The sequence below is a fragment of the Lutjanus erythropterus genome, chromosome 14 (assembly GCF_056507025.1).
Source record: "Lutjanus erythropterus isolate fLutEry1 chromosome 14, fLutEry1.hap2, whole genome shotgun sequence".
NCBI lineage: Eukaryota > Metazoa > Chordata > Actinopteri > Lutjaniformes > Lutjanidae > Lutjanus > Lutjanus erythropterus.
Window position 1 is genome coordinate 27,543,189 of NC_139330.1, and position 18,621 is coordinate 27,561,809.

The window sequence follows — 18,621 nt, forward strand, 5'->3', positions numbered from 1 at the left end:
ATATTCTCTGTTCTGAGGACTTCATCTTTCATATTTTAACCATAAAAAGTGTCTAAGAAAAAGAGAGAGAGAAAGAGTAGGGCTACAAGGTGGACATGAAAAATATTTGGCACTTCCACTTGGTCAAACGTGAACACCAGGCATGTGATAACTTGACAAAGAGAGACGAGAGAAAGAAAGAGAGGTACATGTGTTCAGAAGAGGTATGTTAGTGTGTGTGTATTACAGCTTTCCTCTCTGATGGCTTGATCAGCTCTTGTGATGCAATTGAGAGAGCTGTCTTTCTCTTGCTTGTTAACACACACTCACACATACACACTCATGCACACACACACACACACACACACTCAATTTAGAGACTGCCTTTGATCTCCACTCCAGCCAATTCAGCCACGACACATACCCTTACACTCCAGCACAAGCACACACACACAGTCCAAAGAAAGTGCCCACCAAACTATTTAGTTTCATTAGGGGCAGATTCTTCAAAAAGAAGAGAGAGAGCAGGAGAGAAGGAAGGGGGGGGTGTTGAAGGAAGAGGAAGAACAGAAGAGAAAAAAGGGAGAGCTGGGAGAAGAAAGGGACGGCAGCCACATTAAAATGAGACCTGGAGGAAAAAACTATTACTGCTGGGAGAAAGTTGAAAAGAAGAGAGAACAGGAGGAGGAGGGGAGTAAAGGACAAAGTGTGGACAAAAAGGAGAGTGCACAAGGCCATATTTGCATTTTCAAAATAGACTTTTTTTTAATATATTTGCTGCAAAGACAGTCCTGCACCGGTGGCCTTTTCAATGATCGAACACAAGAGAAGAAAATTGTGGCTTAAAGCTTCTTTTTAGAAAACACGTATTATGCAATTAGAGTATTTGTATTGTGGAGCTGCAACATTATCAAATAATTATAGGATTACGTTGGATTAGATGCATTTATTGTAAGTCTATGGACAGGGCAGTAAGTATACTAGTTTTCTGATGTTATTTGACAAAATGTCTTCTCGGCTGCAATTTGAGCTAATGTGAGCTTTTGGATTATACAACTTTATATTATAACTTAAAGTAATTCACTGACATAAATTCCTTTGTCTGTGTTATGATAATTTGGTTTACTACATGGTCACAAAGTTCACCTTCCAACTTGTCTAGTGTCTGGCAATTAGAGCCAAGTCAGTTAAAAGGTAGCCTGAGATAATGTCCATATTTTTTATCAACACTTGAATGAAGTACAGTACAATCAGAGTAAATTTTTTTGGAAAAACTGGGAATGCCAAGGTTCAGCCAGAGGGCTTTGTTTTGACCACTGGTGACGCAAATGAAAGACAGAGAAAAGAGAGAGTGCAGAGAAGAAAATGAGGACATGAATGCCGTCAAGTCAGGATCAGAGGGCAGACAGCAGATGGGAGTAGATGACAACACCCACAGGTCACAACAGCAGAGACCCAGGAGTCCCCCTCCACTCCTGTGAAGAGGAGAGGGAGCGGCAAAGGGGAAGGAGGGGGCGAGGAGGAGGAGGAGGTGGTCGGGGTGCTGGTCGGCAAAAATCAAACGGGACCCAATTATAGGAATCACAACGAGTCAGTGAGCAGGGGAACTCTCTTACCTGGAAAACACCAAGGCATTTGCGTGCACTCTCCAACGCATTCCACACACACACACACACACACACACACACACACACACACACACACACACACACACACACACACACACACACACACACACACAGATGCTCAAAAGAATGCAAAGTGCACAGGTGCTATATACTTGCACACACATATTTTTGCTTTTGCAAAGACACACACACACAGGAGCCTTTGCTTGTGCGACCACATGCACACAAACACACACACTTACACTTCTCCCAAACCTAGTGTGTATCCTGATAATTAGCCTGGCCAGGCCGGTGTGAAATTACTGTTCTCATCTGCTAATGGATGAGAAGACCTGAAGCGAATAGACACAGACACACACACACACACACACACACACACACACACACACACACACACACACACACACACACACACACACACACACACATACACACACACACACACATACACACACACACTTCTCCATTAAAATAATAACAGAGGAAAGGACTAAAAGAGCAAAAGGAAGACAAACAAAAAATGGGATGTCTGCAATAAGGATAAAATGAGAGAATAAAGTCCTCTCCCTAAAAATTTAGGAAAGCTCATTAATTACCCATCTGGCTGCTGTGGGGGTAGGGGCTTATATTACAACATTACAAGACATCTGCATTGTGACTACTGATATGTTGTGAAGGCCACCTATGAAGAGGATGAGGAGAAGGGGAAGGTGGTGGTGGGCTAAAAACTATTGGTAGTACTACTTGTAAGCTCAGAACTATTAGTAGTACTGCTTGAATGGGACAGACAGCAAGATAAGATGGAGAGAAAAGGAGGACGAGAGGTGGCAGAGAAACAGAGAAATACAAAGGACAAGCAGAAAGAAAGAGAAAGAAGAAAGTAAATGGGGTTGAAAAAATAGATGGACACAAAAAGAGGGACAGAAAGAGGGAGAGAAAGTGACTGAGAAGACAGGGAGGGAGAGAAAGAGAGAAAACTGAACCTGTGACCTTAGATGAAAGAACCAGTCACTGTGGGCTACAATTAGGGATGGCAGGAGGGAGAGCACAGGTCAAGAGAACAGGGCGAGACACACACACACACGCACGCACACACACAGTCCAAACAGCTATCCAACATATTGTTCTGCATCGAGCTACATTCCTGTTGATGGCCGTCACTATGCGTGGCTGTGGATGTGTACTGACATTTACATGTCATTTCACTCACACTGTTCAGATTTCAAACTGCTGTCATTATAGTGTGGTGCTCTTAATGTAGTCATACATCAATATGTGTAAGTTGTTGATGTATCACATTTAGCTTGAGCATTTAAAGTGAGCTACAATGATAGCAATAGTAGAAAAAAATAATAAAATAAATAATACAAAAAAACAAAGACTATAGCCACAAAGACCTGATGTCATTCCTTTAATAATAACATAAAGATAATTGAAGGAAAAAAAAATCAAGATCAAGAGAAATATCAGTAAAATTATATATTAGTTCTCCTCTGTAATCTATATCTGATGTGCTTTCTTTTGATTGTTTTTTTTTTTTAAGGTGAATCAAAACTGTACAGTGCATTACACTATGGATGAATGAATAGACAATTTCCGTTTTAAGGCGTGAGGAAGTTGTTACCGATGAGAACATGCGCAGGTGTGTGTTGGGAAAGAGTGTTTATTGTTCAACTGGCAGTGACAGTTATATGAAGTAAGTACTCAATGCTCTAAGCTTGATGTTTTCAGTGACAGTGGGGAACAAAGGGGATGAAAATAATCATTTACAGAGGGACCAGACTTTGTTAGTGAGTCCAGCATCTCTGAATAGACTGCTCACTTACTGTTACTGTTCAGGAGAGTTTTGGAAAAGTTTGGGATAAAGAGTTATGTATTTAATGTGAAGTTATGATTCACTTTTTCTTGAGGGCAAAGAGGACCAGCAGTTATCATATGTGACCCAAACAAAAAGGACTTTAGCATTACAGTCCAAAGCTAGCTCACAAGATTTTTCTGAGGTTCCCTTCCAGAAAAGAAAGGAGGCACCAACCTCTACGGACTCCCAGGTGGCTGGAAAGACATGGACAGTATATCTTGTCATTTTGCAGAGGCAAGCTAGCTACAGCTAGCTTTTCGGTCTACATTTTCCATCCACATGAAAACTTTGTGTTGCCATGGCAATTTCAGATGCTCTGTTTGCCACTTCATACAGGCGAAGTGAGAAATTAACTAGTGGCTGACAAAGGCCGACCAAAACTACTGACATGTTGTTTAGGAGCAGTTGATCAGTCCTCACTCAACCCTATACACTGCATGGCAAACGCCGCCTGATGAAGCTGAAATTCGGTGCGACTGAAATGAGTTGTGCTCAAAAGTCAGGAATGGGCTAAAATTGTTCACTGTATGGCCAGCTTTACTAATCTCAAATTAGAAAAGATGCTGAAGAATATTCTTGGGGAATTGTGGTTGTAACTAGCAATTATTTTAATTATCATTATTTTTTCAACAACTTAGAAATGACTAAGAAATCATGACTTCTACAGCTTTGAGTGAGGTATGATTTTAGTCAACAAATACATGGTGCATATATCTCAAACTAACTGATTTGTCATGTGTGCTTTGAATGCTACACCCCCAAAAAGCTAATGTAGCCCCTCCCCTCCCTCTAAATCATTCTGTTGCCTCCACATTAGCCACTTCCCTGGGAGAATGAAGCCTGCTTTAATTGAATTAAATTATACCTTATGCATGCTAAACCGCAAAGCACCTACTTAGATGGATGGAGAGTTAAATGGGAAAGGCTTAGGCCTCTCCAGCTGATAACACGGACACGCACACACACATACACACACGCTAATCAAAACAAGACATCAAGTAATCTAATCTGAATCACTAACAATTATCAGCACATTGGCCTCGAGGCCAGTCGTATTCCTTTGATCAATGTTTTCTATTAAAAAAAGTGTAAACAATTCAATATCTCCCTCTTGCCCCTCCTCTTTTCCCTCCTTCCCTTATGCATGCGAGTGTGTCTGCGTTTGTGTGTGTGAGGGGGTTATTAACCAATTGTCCTTGGAAATGAGTAAGGAAATCAGGAGGACGGGGAGAGAAAGAGCGGAGGGTTGGGTCTGGCTACTTTAAGGAGCTAATCTAAGTGAAGTCAGCCATCTTGCCGCACAACAAGGGACAGAAGAGGACCTTTTTTGTCACTAAGGAAATATATCGGCACTGCAACAGCTTTGAAAAAACTCCTTTAATTTGCTTTCTTCCTCTGAAGACTTTTAACGCTACCAGTCCTTGGAAGTTCCTCATTTATTTTCTCAGATTATGCAGAAATGGTTATTCCTGTGGCCTGCACGCAGACATGAACACACACATTTGCATGCCTGCACACAGACAAACACTGACAACACACTTACATACATAAGCATGCACACACCCAAACACACACTCTCTAAAAACCATCTAATTCAAGGGCATATATCTCTTTATGGATTCAGGCAGCAAATGCAGGGGCATGCGGCTGCTGCCTTTTAGATATTTCATTACCAAAGGGTATTTATTTCATTTTACCCTCAAATCCGTTGTCGCCACAATTCTCACAAGGCCATATTTTTTTCTAACCCCCCTTTCCTTTCACTGAAACATTTGGAAACGTCACTGAGGATTTGACCACAGTGCTTTCCCGGGGTAACTCCTGGTCCATCAGTGCGCACCCCCCTCCGCCCCTCCCAGTATATTATGTTCAGTGGAGCGTGCTCGGTTCAGAGCTGGCAATTTCACTCACGTCTTCTCTAGTCTAGTTTGCTTCGGTACAGCGATTCTCACCCCCGTTTACCATGAATGTACTTTTGCTGACAGGTGTTTGTGTACAACATTTACTCAGTGTTCGGAGGAAATTGAGGGGGCAGCAAATTTGGTTGGGATGTCATAAAAATTGTGCAGAGTCAAGATGACCGAGGAGGGAGACTGAAAGAAAGAAATGCTTACAGAGAGAAGAGGGAGCGAGGGAGTCCATCCACACTTTGGTTTTTCTTAACGACGTGTTCAGGTTGTGACGATCACTAGCCCGTAAGAGAGTCTCAGCAGAAGTTAATAAGGAAAAGTCTTCTACCCTTCTCAAAGCCTTTTCATAAAGTGTTCAACAAAGTGGACTGCCAGAGGATGAGACAGTTTGGACAGGCTTTTCCGCCATGTTGCCAGTGTAGCGAGCAGCGAACAGAGGACTGTATAAGTGACACAGGGGGTGTTGAAGAGGCTGGTGGTCACTCTATTAGCTGTTCCAGCAAACTGAGGTGATGCCATACAACCCTCCAGTGCACGGAGCAAAGAGGCAGGGACAGACAACTCACACTGAGGACGGTCTTTAGTTACTACACACAGAAGGGGCAAGACAGACCTGAAGATCCAGGCTGATCATCTCATCTGATTCTCATTCCACGTTACATCTTAAAAATAACCACAGAACTGACCTTCCTGACGGTATCGGAGTGAGCAATGTCAACAGTTTCAGTCCCAAAAAAATCCGTACATACACACACACAGACAGACAGACACACACCACTTTGACTTACATCGCTGACGTTTGTGGCCCTGTTTGGTGCATTGACAGCTGAGTTGGGGACAGTCTTGTTGCCAGCCTTCATTGCAGCGTCTCTGCGGGCCTGCTCCAACAGGAGCCTCGCTCTCTCTTTCAGCTCCTCCTGACGAGACAGCACCCTCTGTGTGCAACAACACAAAGTGAGTGTGATGACATAAAACCGTGCTAATGATTAGAGCTCAGTTCTAGTAAAACTGTGTCCTACATAAGGTAAATCACATGATTGAGTGCTTGTAGATTCTTGAACACTCTTCTTTGGAAATATATGCTGTTTTTTGGCCGTACAATTTGGAGTACATAAGTATATATTTTTTTCACATACGCACTCTGATCAAAGTTGTGCTCACCTTCTCAGCAGGGGGACTTGACACAGGGGCAGGTGTTGGCTCCTTTGAAAGAGAATAATATACAACATCGATTACAGGTGCACGACCAAATATCAATACAGATCTGTGAGTTACAGGTTTTAAATCAAGTATTTTGTACAAATAATGCAACAAATACTATTGTTTGGACCAGTATCCTTCAATTTTTGTATTTTTCATTAGTTTTTTATTATTATTTTGTTTTGAATTTGTTTTAGTTTTCAATTCAGTTTAATTTCAGTTAATTTCTAGAGTGGATTTGCTTGTTCCAGTTTTTGTTGCTTAAAAAAGTTTAATATTAGTCTAGCTGTTATTAGTTATAACATTAGTTTATAATAAGGGGGGTATCTGTCAGGGGCAAGATTTAAGAAGTTCAGATTAGTCTTTACAATATAAACACAAGACCTTGTGAGGGCAATTGACCCACAGTCATGTAAACATCCCAGGCATAAAACATGTGCACCAACGCCTCCTCATGCTTGTTGTTCTGACACATAGGACCAAATTGACAAAGACTGAAACTGAAGACACTTGCTATACAATTTAATTTTATTTGGGTTAGTTTTAAAAGTACAAAATATTGTTTTAGTTATTTTTATTTTTAATTAAGTCTAATTTTTATTTCAGTTAACTGAAATGTTTTTTTTCACACCTTGTTTTGATTTTTGGTTTAGTATTTATTGACTATAATAACTCTGGTTTGGTCTAGCAATGTTTTCCCAAATATCAGTATAATTCTTAACAAAATAATAAACTGAGCTTGTGCTATTTCGTCAGATATGATGCCTAAATAAGATGATGCTACAGAAACAAACACTGACATTTTTATCTAGAATAGCAAGCATTCATACAAGCAGCTTTCACCTTGTACAGTGAGCAAGTGGAAAGAGAATTATGACAAGCAGACCCCAATGCAAGAACAGGATATATCTCCCATGATATGCAGGGCCTGCACTTTGGCATTATGGGGCCAGCCTACAGCTGGGCTCACAGCCCTGTCTGGGTCCAGTGGTGTGGAGAGCATGACGGCTTTGACAAGAAAGCAAAACACACGCACCTAGCTTAGAATTTTATCTGCAAGGTAATCCTGGCTGTATTATAAGGGGTTGCAAACAGGGCAAACAGAGCTTTTACATCTGGCTTAGACAGAGGAACATTACAACCAAGCTGTGTATAACACTGAAACATGTTTATCCTTTCACCAAGTCAAATCTGGCCCGGGTGCAGGCGAGGATGCATCCCGCTAACTAGATAACAGCAGATCAAAATGGGGTGTCATAGCTGTCATAACCCCCCTGCTGCCCCCCTGCCTGCCCCGTGACCTTTCGACTTGTAAACAGGAAGCGGTAATCTGGGGTTAACCAATGCAGGCAGCAATGTATTCAATGTGTTTGTGTGTGTGAGACTGCGCGCACACGCATACAGGTGTGTGCCAGTGCGTGTGTGAGACGAGATGAGGTGTGCTCTGCGCAAAGCATCGCCACGCCTGAGCAGTCACGGTGCCAACTGCCATCAACTGAAGGGATGAGAAATATAATGAAAAATATAATGAAATGTCAAAGCAGGGGGTTCTCCTGGGTGCCTTCTATAGTCGCCACATGTTGAGGGCCCGGCCTCGATGCGTCTGGGCCTCGGCAATGAGACAGGCGACGACAACATCTAATGCAGAATGGGAGAATTTCGGTACGGTCATCTCTGCAATGGCATCAATGAGGTCGGGATTTGAAGCTTAGCGAGCGCCAGGAGGGAATGAATGTTCACCGCATCCTCTGTCTTATGACTGATGTAGCTGTGAAAGTTTCAATCAAAGCCAGGGTGCAAGGATAAAAACCTGAACAATCCATTTAGGGGCCAGGCAGGTACCTGCTGTCAGAATCTTAATACCTGACTTAAGTAGCAAGATGTGAATTAGTCAAAATCAGACAGACTGAGAGGTTGTTTAAGGAACGGCATTTATAATTAGCCGTGAGATATTTGTATGTATCTCTTACTGACCCTTAAAGGGCATTTATTTGTTGATTTATTTAACTATATTCAAAACACTGGATGGACACTGAGAATATTTCCTTTACTACATCTCTGTAGTAAGTGGTGCTGCATGTGCATCTCTTTTATTAAAACTAATTAAACTGGTTAATCAAATATAAGAAATATGAATTATGCGATATCAAAGTTAACTATTACAAAAAAGACAGTAGAATGTGAAAAAATATGGAGCATTAAAAGAGACCATAGGGCATCTAAACTCCACTTTTAAAAATCATAACATTTTGACAGGCTTCTCTATTTTAGGAATATCCATTCTTTAAAATAAATACAGCATATTGCAGAATTTTATGTGTCACTTTAGAATTGGATCCTTCTCTTATGTTCAGTGTGCGTTTACCTTAAGGGGATAGTTTGGAATATTTGAAGTGGGGATGTATGAGATATTTATCCATAGTAAGTGTATTACCTGCAGTAGATTTGGGTTGACACTCTAAGCAATGTGCTGTGGACAGGGTCAGCAGCATTTTAGTCACTAAAAAAACAATTTCAGATTGAAGTGTGTGCCAAATTTAGAATATTTTCACCACTTTACCTTGCCATCAGCCAGATATCACTTTCTCTCATTCAACCAGACTCCACTAGTGAAATCAGAAATTTTACCTGTTACCAGTGCCTCTGTCTGTTTGTTTGTTGGTGTTATTATATGACTTATATGACGGATGCTAGCAATTCCCAGGTTCTGCAAGGTGAAATGACTGATTTCACCAATGGAATCTGAGTGGGAGAGAGTGATATTTGGCATATATAACAGCGTTTTCCCGTCAGAAAATGCTGTCTAACATCAAGGTAAAGTAGTAAAAATAATCAAATACAGCGTACACCTCAATTGATTTTTTAGATGCTATACACAGCAGCACATTGCTTTGTTTCTGTGTCTGATCTCCTCACTCCCTCTCCAAACTGGGAGTCGACCGGCATCTACTGTAAAACGCTGAATATATATAAGTAACTCATACAACTCCACTTCAAACAATCCGAAATATCCCTTTACTGCTGTTATTTGTTTGGGTGTTTACCTGTTTGGGAGGCGTGTCTGTGTGGTTGACTGGAGGGGAGTTGCTGTCTGAGGCAGGCTCAGACTCTGAGTGACGCAGGCTGGCCCTCTTCTTCTTGATGAGGTCAGCATCCCTGTTATAGGAGAAGCCCAGTTTCTGGTGGGGCGGGGAGGATGGGGCTGCCCCTCTCCTGGTGGGAGAACCTGGTTCTGTACTTCCCTCCCTTCTTTCCTCTCCCACCTCATCCTTCTGCTGTCTTTCCTTCTCCATCTCTCTCTCCACTCTCTGTGGTAACTCGCTAAGGTCTAAAGTGTTGGCTTTGAGCAGACTCCCTCTGTCCTCAGAGCTTGACGTTGCCACGTGGGTTGAGTCTGTTGCTGAGGCTGCTAACGCTGTGCGTGGTGATGGGACAGGAGGGGAGGACTGTAAAGGCCCAGTTGCCGACGAGCTGGAAGCTCCTATTTCAGCCTTCCAACCTGGCTCCATCGCCTCTTCCTCAGTGGCTTTAGTGCCATTAGATTCACCACTGGCAGCGGCGACAGGCTGAGAGTTAGCCTGGCGGTGCTGCACGTCGTTGAGTTCAGCATAGAACTTGTCTTGGTCTATGGAGGCGTTTGTATCGGTTTCGAAGTCGCCCACCTTGTAGGTGCTGCGACTGCTGTTGGCCTCTATCTGCACCACGTTCAGTTCCTCGCCAGAGAAGTGTGCCCGGATCTGGTACAGGTAGGTCATCACTGTTAGCTTGTCAGGAATGGCCAGCAGCACCATGTCTGATGGTTCCAGGAGACGTGAGATACCCAGACTCGCAAAGCCATCATATGCCTGCCAAAAAAGATAAGTAAACAAACTTTCAGTTACAGATTCATACAACACCACAGCACTCCTGTCATGGTTAGTTTACTGTTTAAAAGATGATGAATAAAGGATAATATGCCACATTACAATGAAGATTGAGAGGGATGTAAGGGTGACAATGGTCGATGAGATAGGAGAAGTCTGGTTTCTTTTTCAGATGTAGGTTGTATTGGTGCATAGTACATTGTATGCATGATCCATGTGTGTATGTGCTCATGAGAGACACCTTTGGCATGACTGCTGACAGGTCATGTCAGGGATGGTTGTCCCCGATAAGAGACGCAGATACCCCAAGACAGAGCGCTTAATCCCAAAGTGTGTGTGCGAGTGTGTGTGTGTGTGTCCTTATCGCTCCCCTACATCAACCTGCCCACGCTCTCCGTCACGCGTGTAATTGGTCTGATTAGAGTCTGATGAGAAAATACAGGTTTGATTATCAAGCGACACACGAGAACCCAATCCCCCATCACCAGATAGACTGAGACAGAGAGACAGAGAAGGGATGAAAACCATTATCGCAGCCAATGACAGGTAAATAAATAGATTAACACCACGCACACACACACACACAGTCACACACACACAGTCACACTACCTCCATTCCTCCGTGCACACACATATCCTCCCCATCCATCTCTCCCAGGTATCACAGCTTGTATCTGGCCTGCTTGATAGTGTTGATCTAATTCCAACCTGTTGCAGCGCTCATTTGTTTCACTGCCTCTGTAGATCTCCCCAGTCTATCAATCTCTCTTTCTTTCTCCCCGTCTCCCTCCCTGACTCCCAAACCCTTCCCTGAGTTTTTTTTTTTTTAACTTTTATTTACCCCAGGGATTGTTTTGAAGAGCCTGCTTACTTTTTTTCAGCCCTGTCCTGCTTCAGTGTAATTCCTTCTCATTCCCCCTTCCACATTCATTCTTGTAAAACTACTGTTTGTAAGTGATGGACCCTGAGCAATTTCAGCTTTTAAGGACCAATGTGTAGGATTTAGTGGAATCTAGCAGTGAGCTTGCAGACTGCTCAAGTGTCGCTTCACTCCCCCAATTCAAACACAGAAGAATCTACAGTGGCCACAACACTCTATAAGCAAGGCCACATCTAGAGCCAGTGTTTGGTTTGTCCGTTCTGGGCTACTGTAGAATCATGATGATTCTACATGGCAGCCCTTGTGAAAGAGGACCCGCATTCTCCCATAATTCTTATCTTCAGGTAAATAAACACTAATGAAAACATACCTATGTTTTTTTATTCTATTTCTGACATGTTCTGCCAACATATGCCCATAAGTCACACACACTGCCCTTAAAGATGGGTCGAATCCTTTCCTCAAGCACATCTCCACTGTTGCTTCAACAACAGATATTGACTCCATAGTATTACTCCATATTAACTACATAATGCACCATATTATGCTTCCATCATTTCATTTGAGTATCTGATCTCTAATGCAAAATGTCTGCATTGCATATTGTCATCAAAATTGCCACAATGGAACAAAACATTGATGTCAGCAACACGCAGACTAATAATAATAATAATAATAATAATAATAATAATAATAATAATAATAATAATAATAATAATAATAATAATAATAATAAAAAGATATAATTCCCACAATGCAATGCTTAATCTTTGATAGATGTAAAAATAACAGTTGAAATTTATAGTATTTAGTGACAGTCTACACACAACTGCCACATCCGAGTTGCACAAGCTCAAAAACTGCACGTTGAGGTTACAGAGATATCATGAACCACAAAAAACTGTGATTGTGCAATATGGGATGCTTATGTTTGATTTTACAAGTTCCTGATACAAATGCAGAATTTCTGAGATTGAGGTCAACATTAATTTGTTGAAGAAAGACTGACCACGCCAGCCAGTCTATCACAGTCAAAGAAAGAAAGTAATGAGACAAGATTAAATAAAAGTTACGAAAAGTTATGAAATGTTCACCTCTCATAAGAGATCTGCTGTGGATCTATTGGTCAAAGCCTCACACCTCAAGCATCTACAGAGGAAATGTTGTTAAACCCTTGTGTATGAAGTTTGAATGAAGCTTAATGCCGCACTACACCTGTCAGTGATGGCACAACTTTAGGATCATTTATAGGTCTACACTCAGTGTTTATGATGTAAAGAGTGAATAAGGAAGTGCTTTTGGATGCATCTCAGAAAACCCTTTTTAATCTAGTATATTTAATTTCTCCAACTGTATTTGTTACTATGGCAGAGAGAACTGGTGAAAAGAGAACAGAAGCAGAGAAATGGAGAGTTCAAAGGTGGTTTAACTGAGAGATGTTTCTCAATTTACAATCAATTATGATGTCTTTTGTTAGGAGGAGTCTCTTTCACTCTCACCTCTTTTGTCCCTTTCCATTGATGGAAAGTATGTGTTTGTGCTTGCAGAGACAAGGCAGGGAGAAAGAACTGACGGCGGGAAAAAAGAAAAGGGAGAACAGAGAGGAGTTTGCCTTTACAGCGAGCCTGTTTAAGTTCCCCCCTCCTTCCCCTGGCAGAAAAGGAGTGTGAAAGAGAAAAGAAAGAGAGAAAAGAAAGAAAAAGAATATGGGGAATAAGAGGGCCTGATTGGGTTTCTAACAAGTATTCAGGGGAGCAAAGTGTGCTTACATTGTTCCCCTCTCGCCCAGGGTAGGCTGTGAAAGAGAGCGACAACTTTGCTGCTCAATAGGGAGAGAAAGAAAGAATAAAAGAGAAAAGCGCGAGAGTGGGAGAACGTGAGAGCTGTATGAGGAGGAAGGAGGGAGGGAGGCTCTCGAGCTGGGTTTTGTTTCAGGGTCAATGTTAGTCTTGACATGCGCTACAGTCTTTTTGACCTCAGTGTCATGATTTATTCTTTCTATATCTTCTCTTATAGCTTGACGAGCAAGGATCATGTCATACTGAGACACTGATGATTATTGAGGGAGAACCTGTTGTTTTGAGGTGAATTGTTTTTTTGTGGTGTAGCCTATAGTATGTGCCTACTGCAGTTAAAGGATAAGGATGATGATATTCTATATCTTTGTTATAGCCAACAAGTCCCAGGAAATCACCAAAATTAGTAATGGTTTGGTCTGACTAAAAAGGTAAATCATTAAAAAGAACAACAATGGAGCTCTATGGCAGAGGGTAATAAGACAGACTTTTTCTTGAGCTGGGCACTGTATCAATATTATATCAATATCGTGATGAGACTAAAAATCATATTAGGATTTTTGAATTTTTAAGATTTTTGGGGGGCTTTTGCCTTTATTTTGAAAGTGACAGCTGAAGACAGGAAAGGGGGTAGAGAGAGAGGGGATGACATGTACCAAATGGGCTGCAGGCAGGAGTTGAACCAGCCGCCCCAGCACATGGAGCGCACGCTTCACCAACCAAGCTACAGGGGCGCCCTCATTTTAGGATTATATAGATTGTTAAATAATGATTTCATTTTCTGAACTTATCAGGCTGTTCTAGTTGTTTTATTATTTCCCTTTACCCACTTAGCCATTATATCCACATTATTGACGATTATTTATCAAAACTCTTGTTGTTTTAATATCAGTATCTATATTGAGGTATTTGATCAAAAATATCATAATCATTTGACTTTGACAATCATTTGTCCAAACCCTCACTTTGACTACACAGAAAATATTTGTCAGTAGAATCAAGTCTTTTTTCAAATGGTTAAAAAACAGTGGTATTAGTCTTTTTTTAAAGTCTTTTTTTCCGTGATCACAACATTGAATTTCATTACTTGAAATTTATTTAAAACAGTTACTTTTTAATGGAGTCATAATTAGTTTGTTCCTTCTTCACAAAATTGTGTTCTATAAATTAATTATCCGAAGCATATTATAATCCAATACCATTCTAAAGGTTGTTGAGGTTTTGGTTTGCTTGTCTGCAGTAACACAGAGTAAAAGACACAAATTAAATTCAAACTAACATAAAAGCACATGATGACTATGACCTGGATCAGAAACAGTCTCATGTGTATTGATAATGGAGCATGCTATGAGTGACACTAAGCAGCCAATAATTCAACAGGAGTGTTGTCTAGTTAAAACATCAACATCAATAAGTCTATCAGGTCTATTACCTGCGCATCTGTCTTGATAAATAAAGTGATTAAGTTTGAAGTAAGGCAGTAAAATTCAAAATAAAGAGCTTAAATGTAACCTTTTTTCTCCTAAGCTATGGAAAAATAGGCCCTAAAAAATTGTGAATAATCATTGAGATTAACTGATTTTATCCTGATACATTTTTCAGCTATATTGCCCAGCCCTATGTATAACCTTGTCCAAAATTATTACTGTAAATGACAATGATTTCTGTATCAGCCAGCACTGTTGCCTGGCAAATAACAGTTGAATCAAGCCTGTAAACAGAACTAATCTTCTTTATTTCTCTGATTAGTGCAACATTTTTGTCCAATACGAATATCATGTATTTTAGGAAATATCTAATTTTCTCCCTTTCCATCATCCAGCTAACAAAGCTTTTGGTCCGGACTAAATGTGCCCATCGCCTGCCCCAGGCCGCTGCTCCCTGCTCCCCCCTCCACTCCCTCTCAGTGACTGACAGCTATCTATCGTTGTCAATCATCAACGCCTCCTCCCCTCGGCCCAACCCCTCACGGTCGTGCTCAGGGAGCTTTTGCCTGGTGCTTGGTGCAACACTATCAGATGGCATGACAAATGACTTCTCCTTGGCCTCATTACACACACACACACACACACACACACACACACACACACACACACACACACACACACACACACACACACACACACACACACACACACACACACACACACACACACACACACACACACACAGACACACAGACCAGCACATTGACTAAACAGACAAGACAGAGGAGCAAGTGGTCCAAACACACTGGTGATTTCAACATACAAACTCCACAAACTAGCATACATACACACATCCATTATTAATGGATCATTTCAAAGGTTGTCAATGTTCTAAATATTCACTTCTCTCCCCTTTTTTCTACCCACCCCCAATATTGATTGTCCTTATCTGTCATAATTCAGCACAGTCTGAGCTCATTGCAATCACTCTTCACAGATAGACTGTGAAAGGAGGAGGGGCATGTCTATCAACGCCCCATGAAAAGCAGAGATAGTTGTACATTTCCATTTCTGCTGTCCATTCAATAAATTCTATACATTATAATGACTCCTTATGAAGCAACTCTACAGAACATTAAGGATGGAACAGAAGTCTCTTTTCAACACCGTCTTTCATTATGTTCTTCACACATTTTGATTTCCTCTTAAAACATTTATGTCTTTGCTGCTCATTCTCTCATTTTTATATCTTCAGTCCTTTTTCCTTTATGGCCCTTAACTTGCTACACTATGCTGTCCTAGCCTGTGCCTGGTGTGAATCGTTTCTCTTTTCTTGCAGGCAATATCACAATCACCCTTCTCCAGCTCAACACCTTCAGGGTGCTACATGAAACCACACAGTGCATTACTCCTCTTTCCTTTCGCCTGAACCAACTGGCTTTCACAATCATAGTCACCTACAACACCAAGTGTGATTCATGTACAATTACTGTATGTGGAACTGCTGGAAACACACCAGCAGCTTCTATAGTATAAAAGCCCACAGACATCATGTCTTGCATACAACGCAAATCAGTTTACATGCAAATTTTATTGTTGCTTTACACGGAAATTAATCTAAGAAGCAGCATAAAGTGGCACACACCATCAATGTGACTTTATTATTGGCTGATAAAGCAACTACTTAACTACTTGCGAACTTAACCCACTGATAATATTTCTTACTTATTCTCAGATATGATCTCCGCTCACTAAGGTGCTCTCTTTGACTGGGAGCCAAAAAAGACTTGGCATGAAATGGGAGAGTCATTGGCCAATACAGCACACAAAAATTTCATGTGGTAGAGCAATAATCTGGACAAGTGACGTGATGGTCTCTTTATTTAAAGGCCTACAATGCTGCAATTGCCTATAAAAACAAAACAAACAATGTATATACTGACTCATATAAACATAATGCCTCTAAGTCATCAGTCACCCACTAGAAGTGCGTGGTGGTGTCTGTATCTGCAGATAACCTTATTCTCTCATATTTTGCTGTTTTAAGGATGTGTAACAACCCACCGTTACATCGCATGCTCAGTCTCTCTGCTCTGCTCTCTGCCTGTGAGAGCTGCATAAAGACATATACAAAAATACAAACACACAGGCAGAGCAGACTGAGGATCGCTGTATTGAAATGTAGTGTTGCGCCAAGGTGTGATCCCGTTCACTTGAGCTTTACAACGTAACTGCTGTGAAACAATCAGACAATGTTGTTTTATTTCTGTTTCAGTGTGTTATTCTCATTGACAGTGTTTGCTCTCTTAATTCACTCTATATGTCTCGCTCTCTCTCTTTTGTTAACTGAGCCGACTTGTAGGGGCCAAATTTCAATGATGCATTTACAAACAATGCTGCATTCTACCTTTAGCATTTCATAAATTACTGTATATCCTTCTATTCATGAAACCAGTAAGGTTTCTTTGAAATGTGCAGGCAGGTAATGTTTGGGTTTGTATAACAGCTGTGCTTGGTAAAGTGAACAAGATTAAAAAAAAGATATTTACATACTTATTGTAATACATTTAAGGTATTTGAGAGCGTGTAACGAAACGAATTGAAAAACTGACCGCCAACTTTTAAGGATATTTTCTGTGGGGACCATTGGATGCTTCTGGAAAAGGAAAAAACCCTGTGCAATTTGTCCACATTTGACATGAAGTAGACATACATTTTCTTGCTTGCAGCTTGTTTAGCACATCCTCAACTTTGTTTATATACGCATGTATCCAGATTGTTGAGGACGACATCAGCACTTTGGCAGTTTGGGGATATTTACCTGTGTCTCCTCTGTGCGCCACTCGCTTGGCGAAATGTACATGAGCGGCTGGTGTAGATCTTTACAGAGAAAGTGGTCGCAGCACACTGGGTACAGTGCTGCAGCTATTCACCAGGTATCACCTTCCACGGCATATTCCCATATTACTTATATCTAACCAATTTCTTCAGGGCTACTTGAGCACCTGGAGGGGGGTGAGGGGCAGTTAGTAGATATGGGATTGGGTCTCTCCCTCTGCCTCCACTGTGGTTATTGTCAACAGGGTAGCATTCATGCCTAACAGGGCCACCAGAGGTTATCGCTGAGCCAGAGTGTGTATGAGAAGAGGAAATCAAGCTGCAGGAACCTGACGCATATCGTTCTGTGTAGCCCTCGGGGCCAAAGAGGGGACAGGGTGCCTGTGTGTATACATGTGTGAATGTGTAGTAGCAGAGCAGAAGGGAAAAACACCAGTGTGAATTTGTGTGTTTTGCAAGTGTGCACGGAAAAATGGTAAATGCACGCGCGGAGAGCCAGAGGGACAAGAGGAAAAATGGGGATGTGTGCGACGGTGCACCTCTAACTGTGAATGTGCAGATATGATGACATAGGGCATGGAGGCAAATAGGTGTGAATGGGTTATTCAGGAGTGACTGCATATGTGTGGGTCAAAATGTGTTAGGAGAGAGGGGAATGTGAACAAAGAGTCAGCGACTATGTTTACGTGCATATTCCTTTTCCATTCTTAATCTGAATATAAAAATATTCTGAACTTGCTACAGGTCATGTGTATTCTGTTTGGATAATCTACATTAGGCCTTATTCTGAATTTAGTGTCCTAATTAAGACGCTGGATACAGCAATAATGTTCAGGTTTTAGGAGCATTCTTTGGCAGGGTTTACCCCAGCAAAGTTGTTAGGCCCTGTGTCAAGTATATTTTGACAGACCAACACGGGCCAGCAACAGACTGATCGTAGAATTAAAGTAGGACCCTGTAGTTTCTGTGGTAACATAATCACGGTTGGAATCACAGAATTGAAAATTTTAAAAAGCCAAACCACAGATCTCACATTACATTATATCAGTGCTAAAAGCTGACTGGAGATTTACAACTTTTACTATGTAATTTGTTGTTATAAATACACGATTCATTCGACACACATTTTAAAAAAACAACAGCTACAGTTTGACATAGAATTTGACAATGAACCGTCTTAATTGCTGTGTTTTCAACATCATCAAAAGAAATTAATCTGAGCACTTCATTCAATCCCTTTTT

The 18,621-nt window shown here is 41.2% G+C and overlaps 1 protein-coding gene across 6 annotated transcripts in view; it reads right to left on the reverse strand.

The window, feature by feature from the left end:
• The window catches only part of ehbp1 (EH domain binding protein 1), a 174,772-nt gene that overhangs the window by 69,383 nt on the left and 86,768 nt on the right, over window positions 1-18,621 (reverse strand). For all 6 annotated transcript variants that reach the window (XM_084735308.1, XM_084735307.1, XM_084735309.1 and 3 more), the window contains 3 exons: window positions 9,620-10,420; window positions 6,537-6,578; window positions 6,164-6,310 (listed from right to left, as the gene is read on the reverse strand). In XM_084735308.1, coding sequence (XP_084591434.1) covers window positions 6,164-6,310; window positions 6,537-6,578; window positions 9,620-10,420 — 990 coding nt within the window. The remainder of the gene's footprint in view (window positions 1-6,163; window positions 6,311-6,536; window positions 6,579-9,619; window positions 10,421-18,621) is intronic.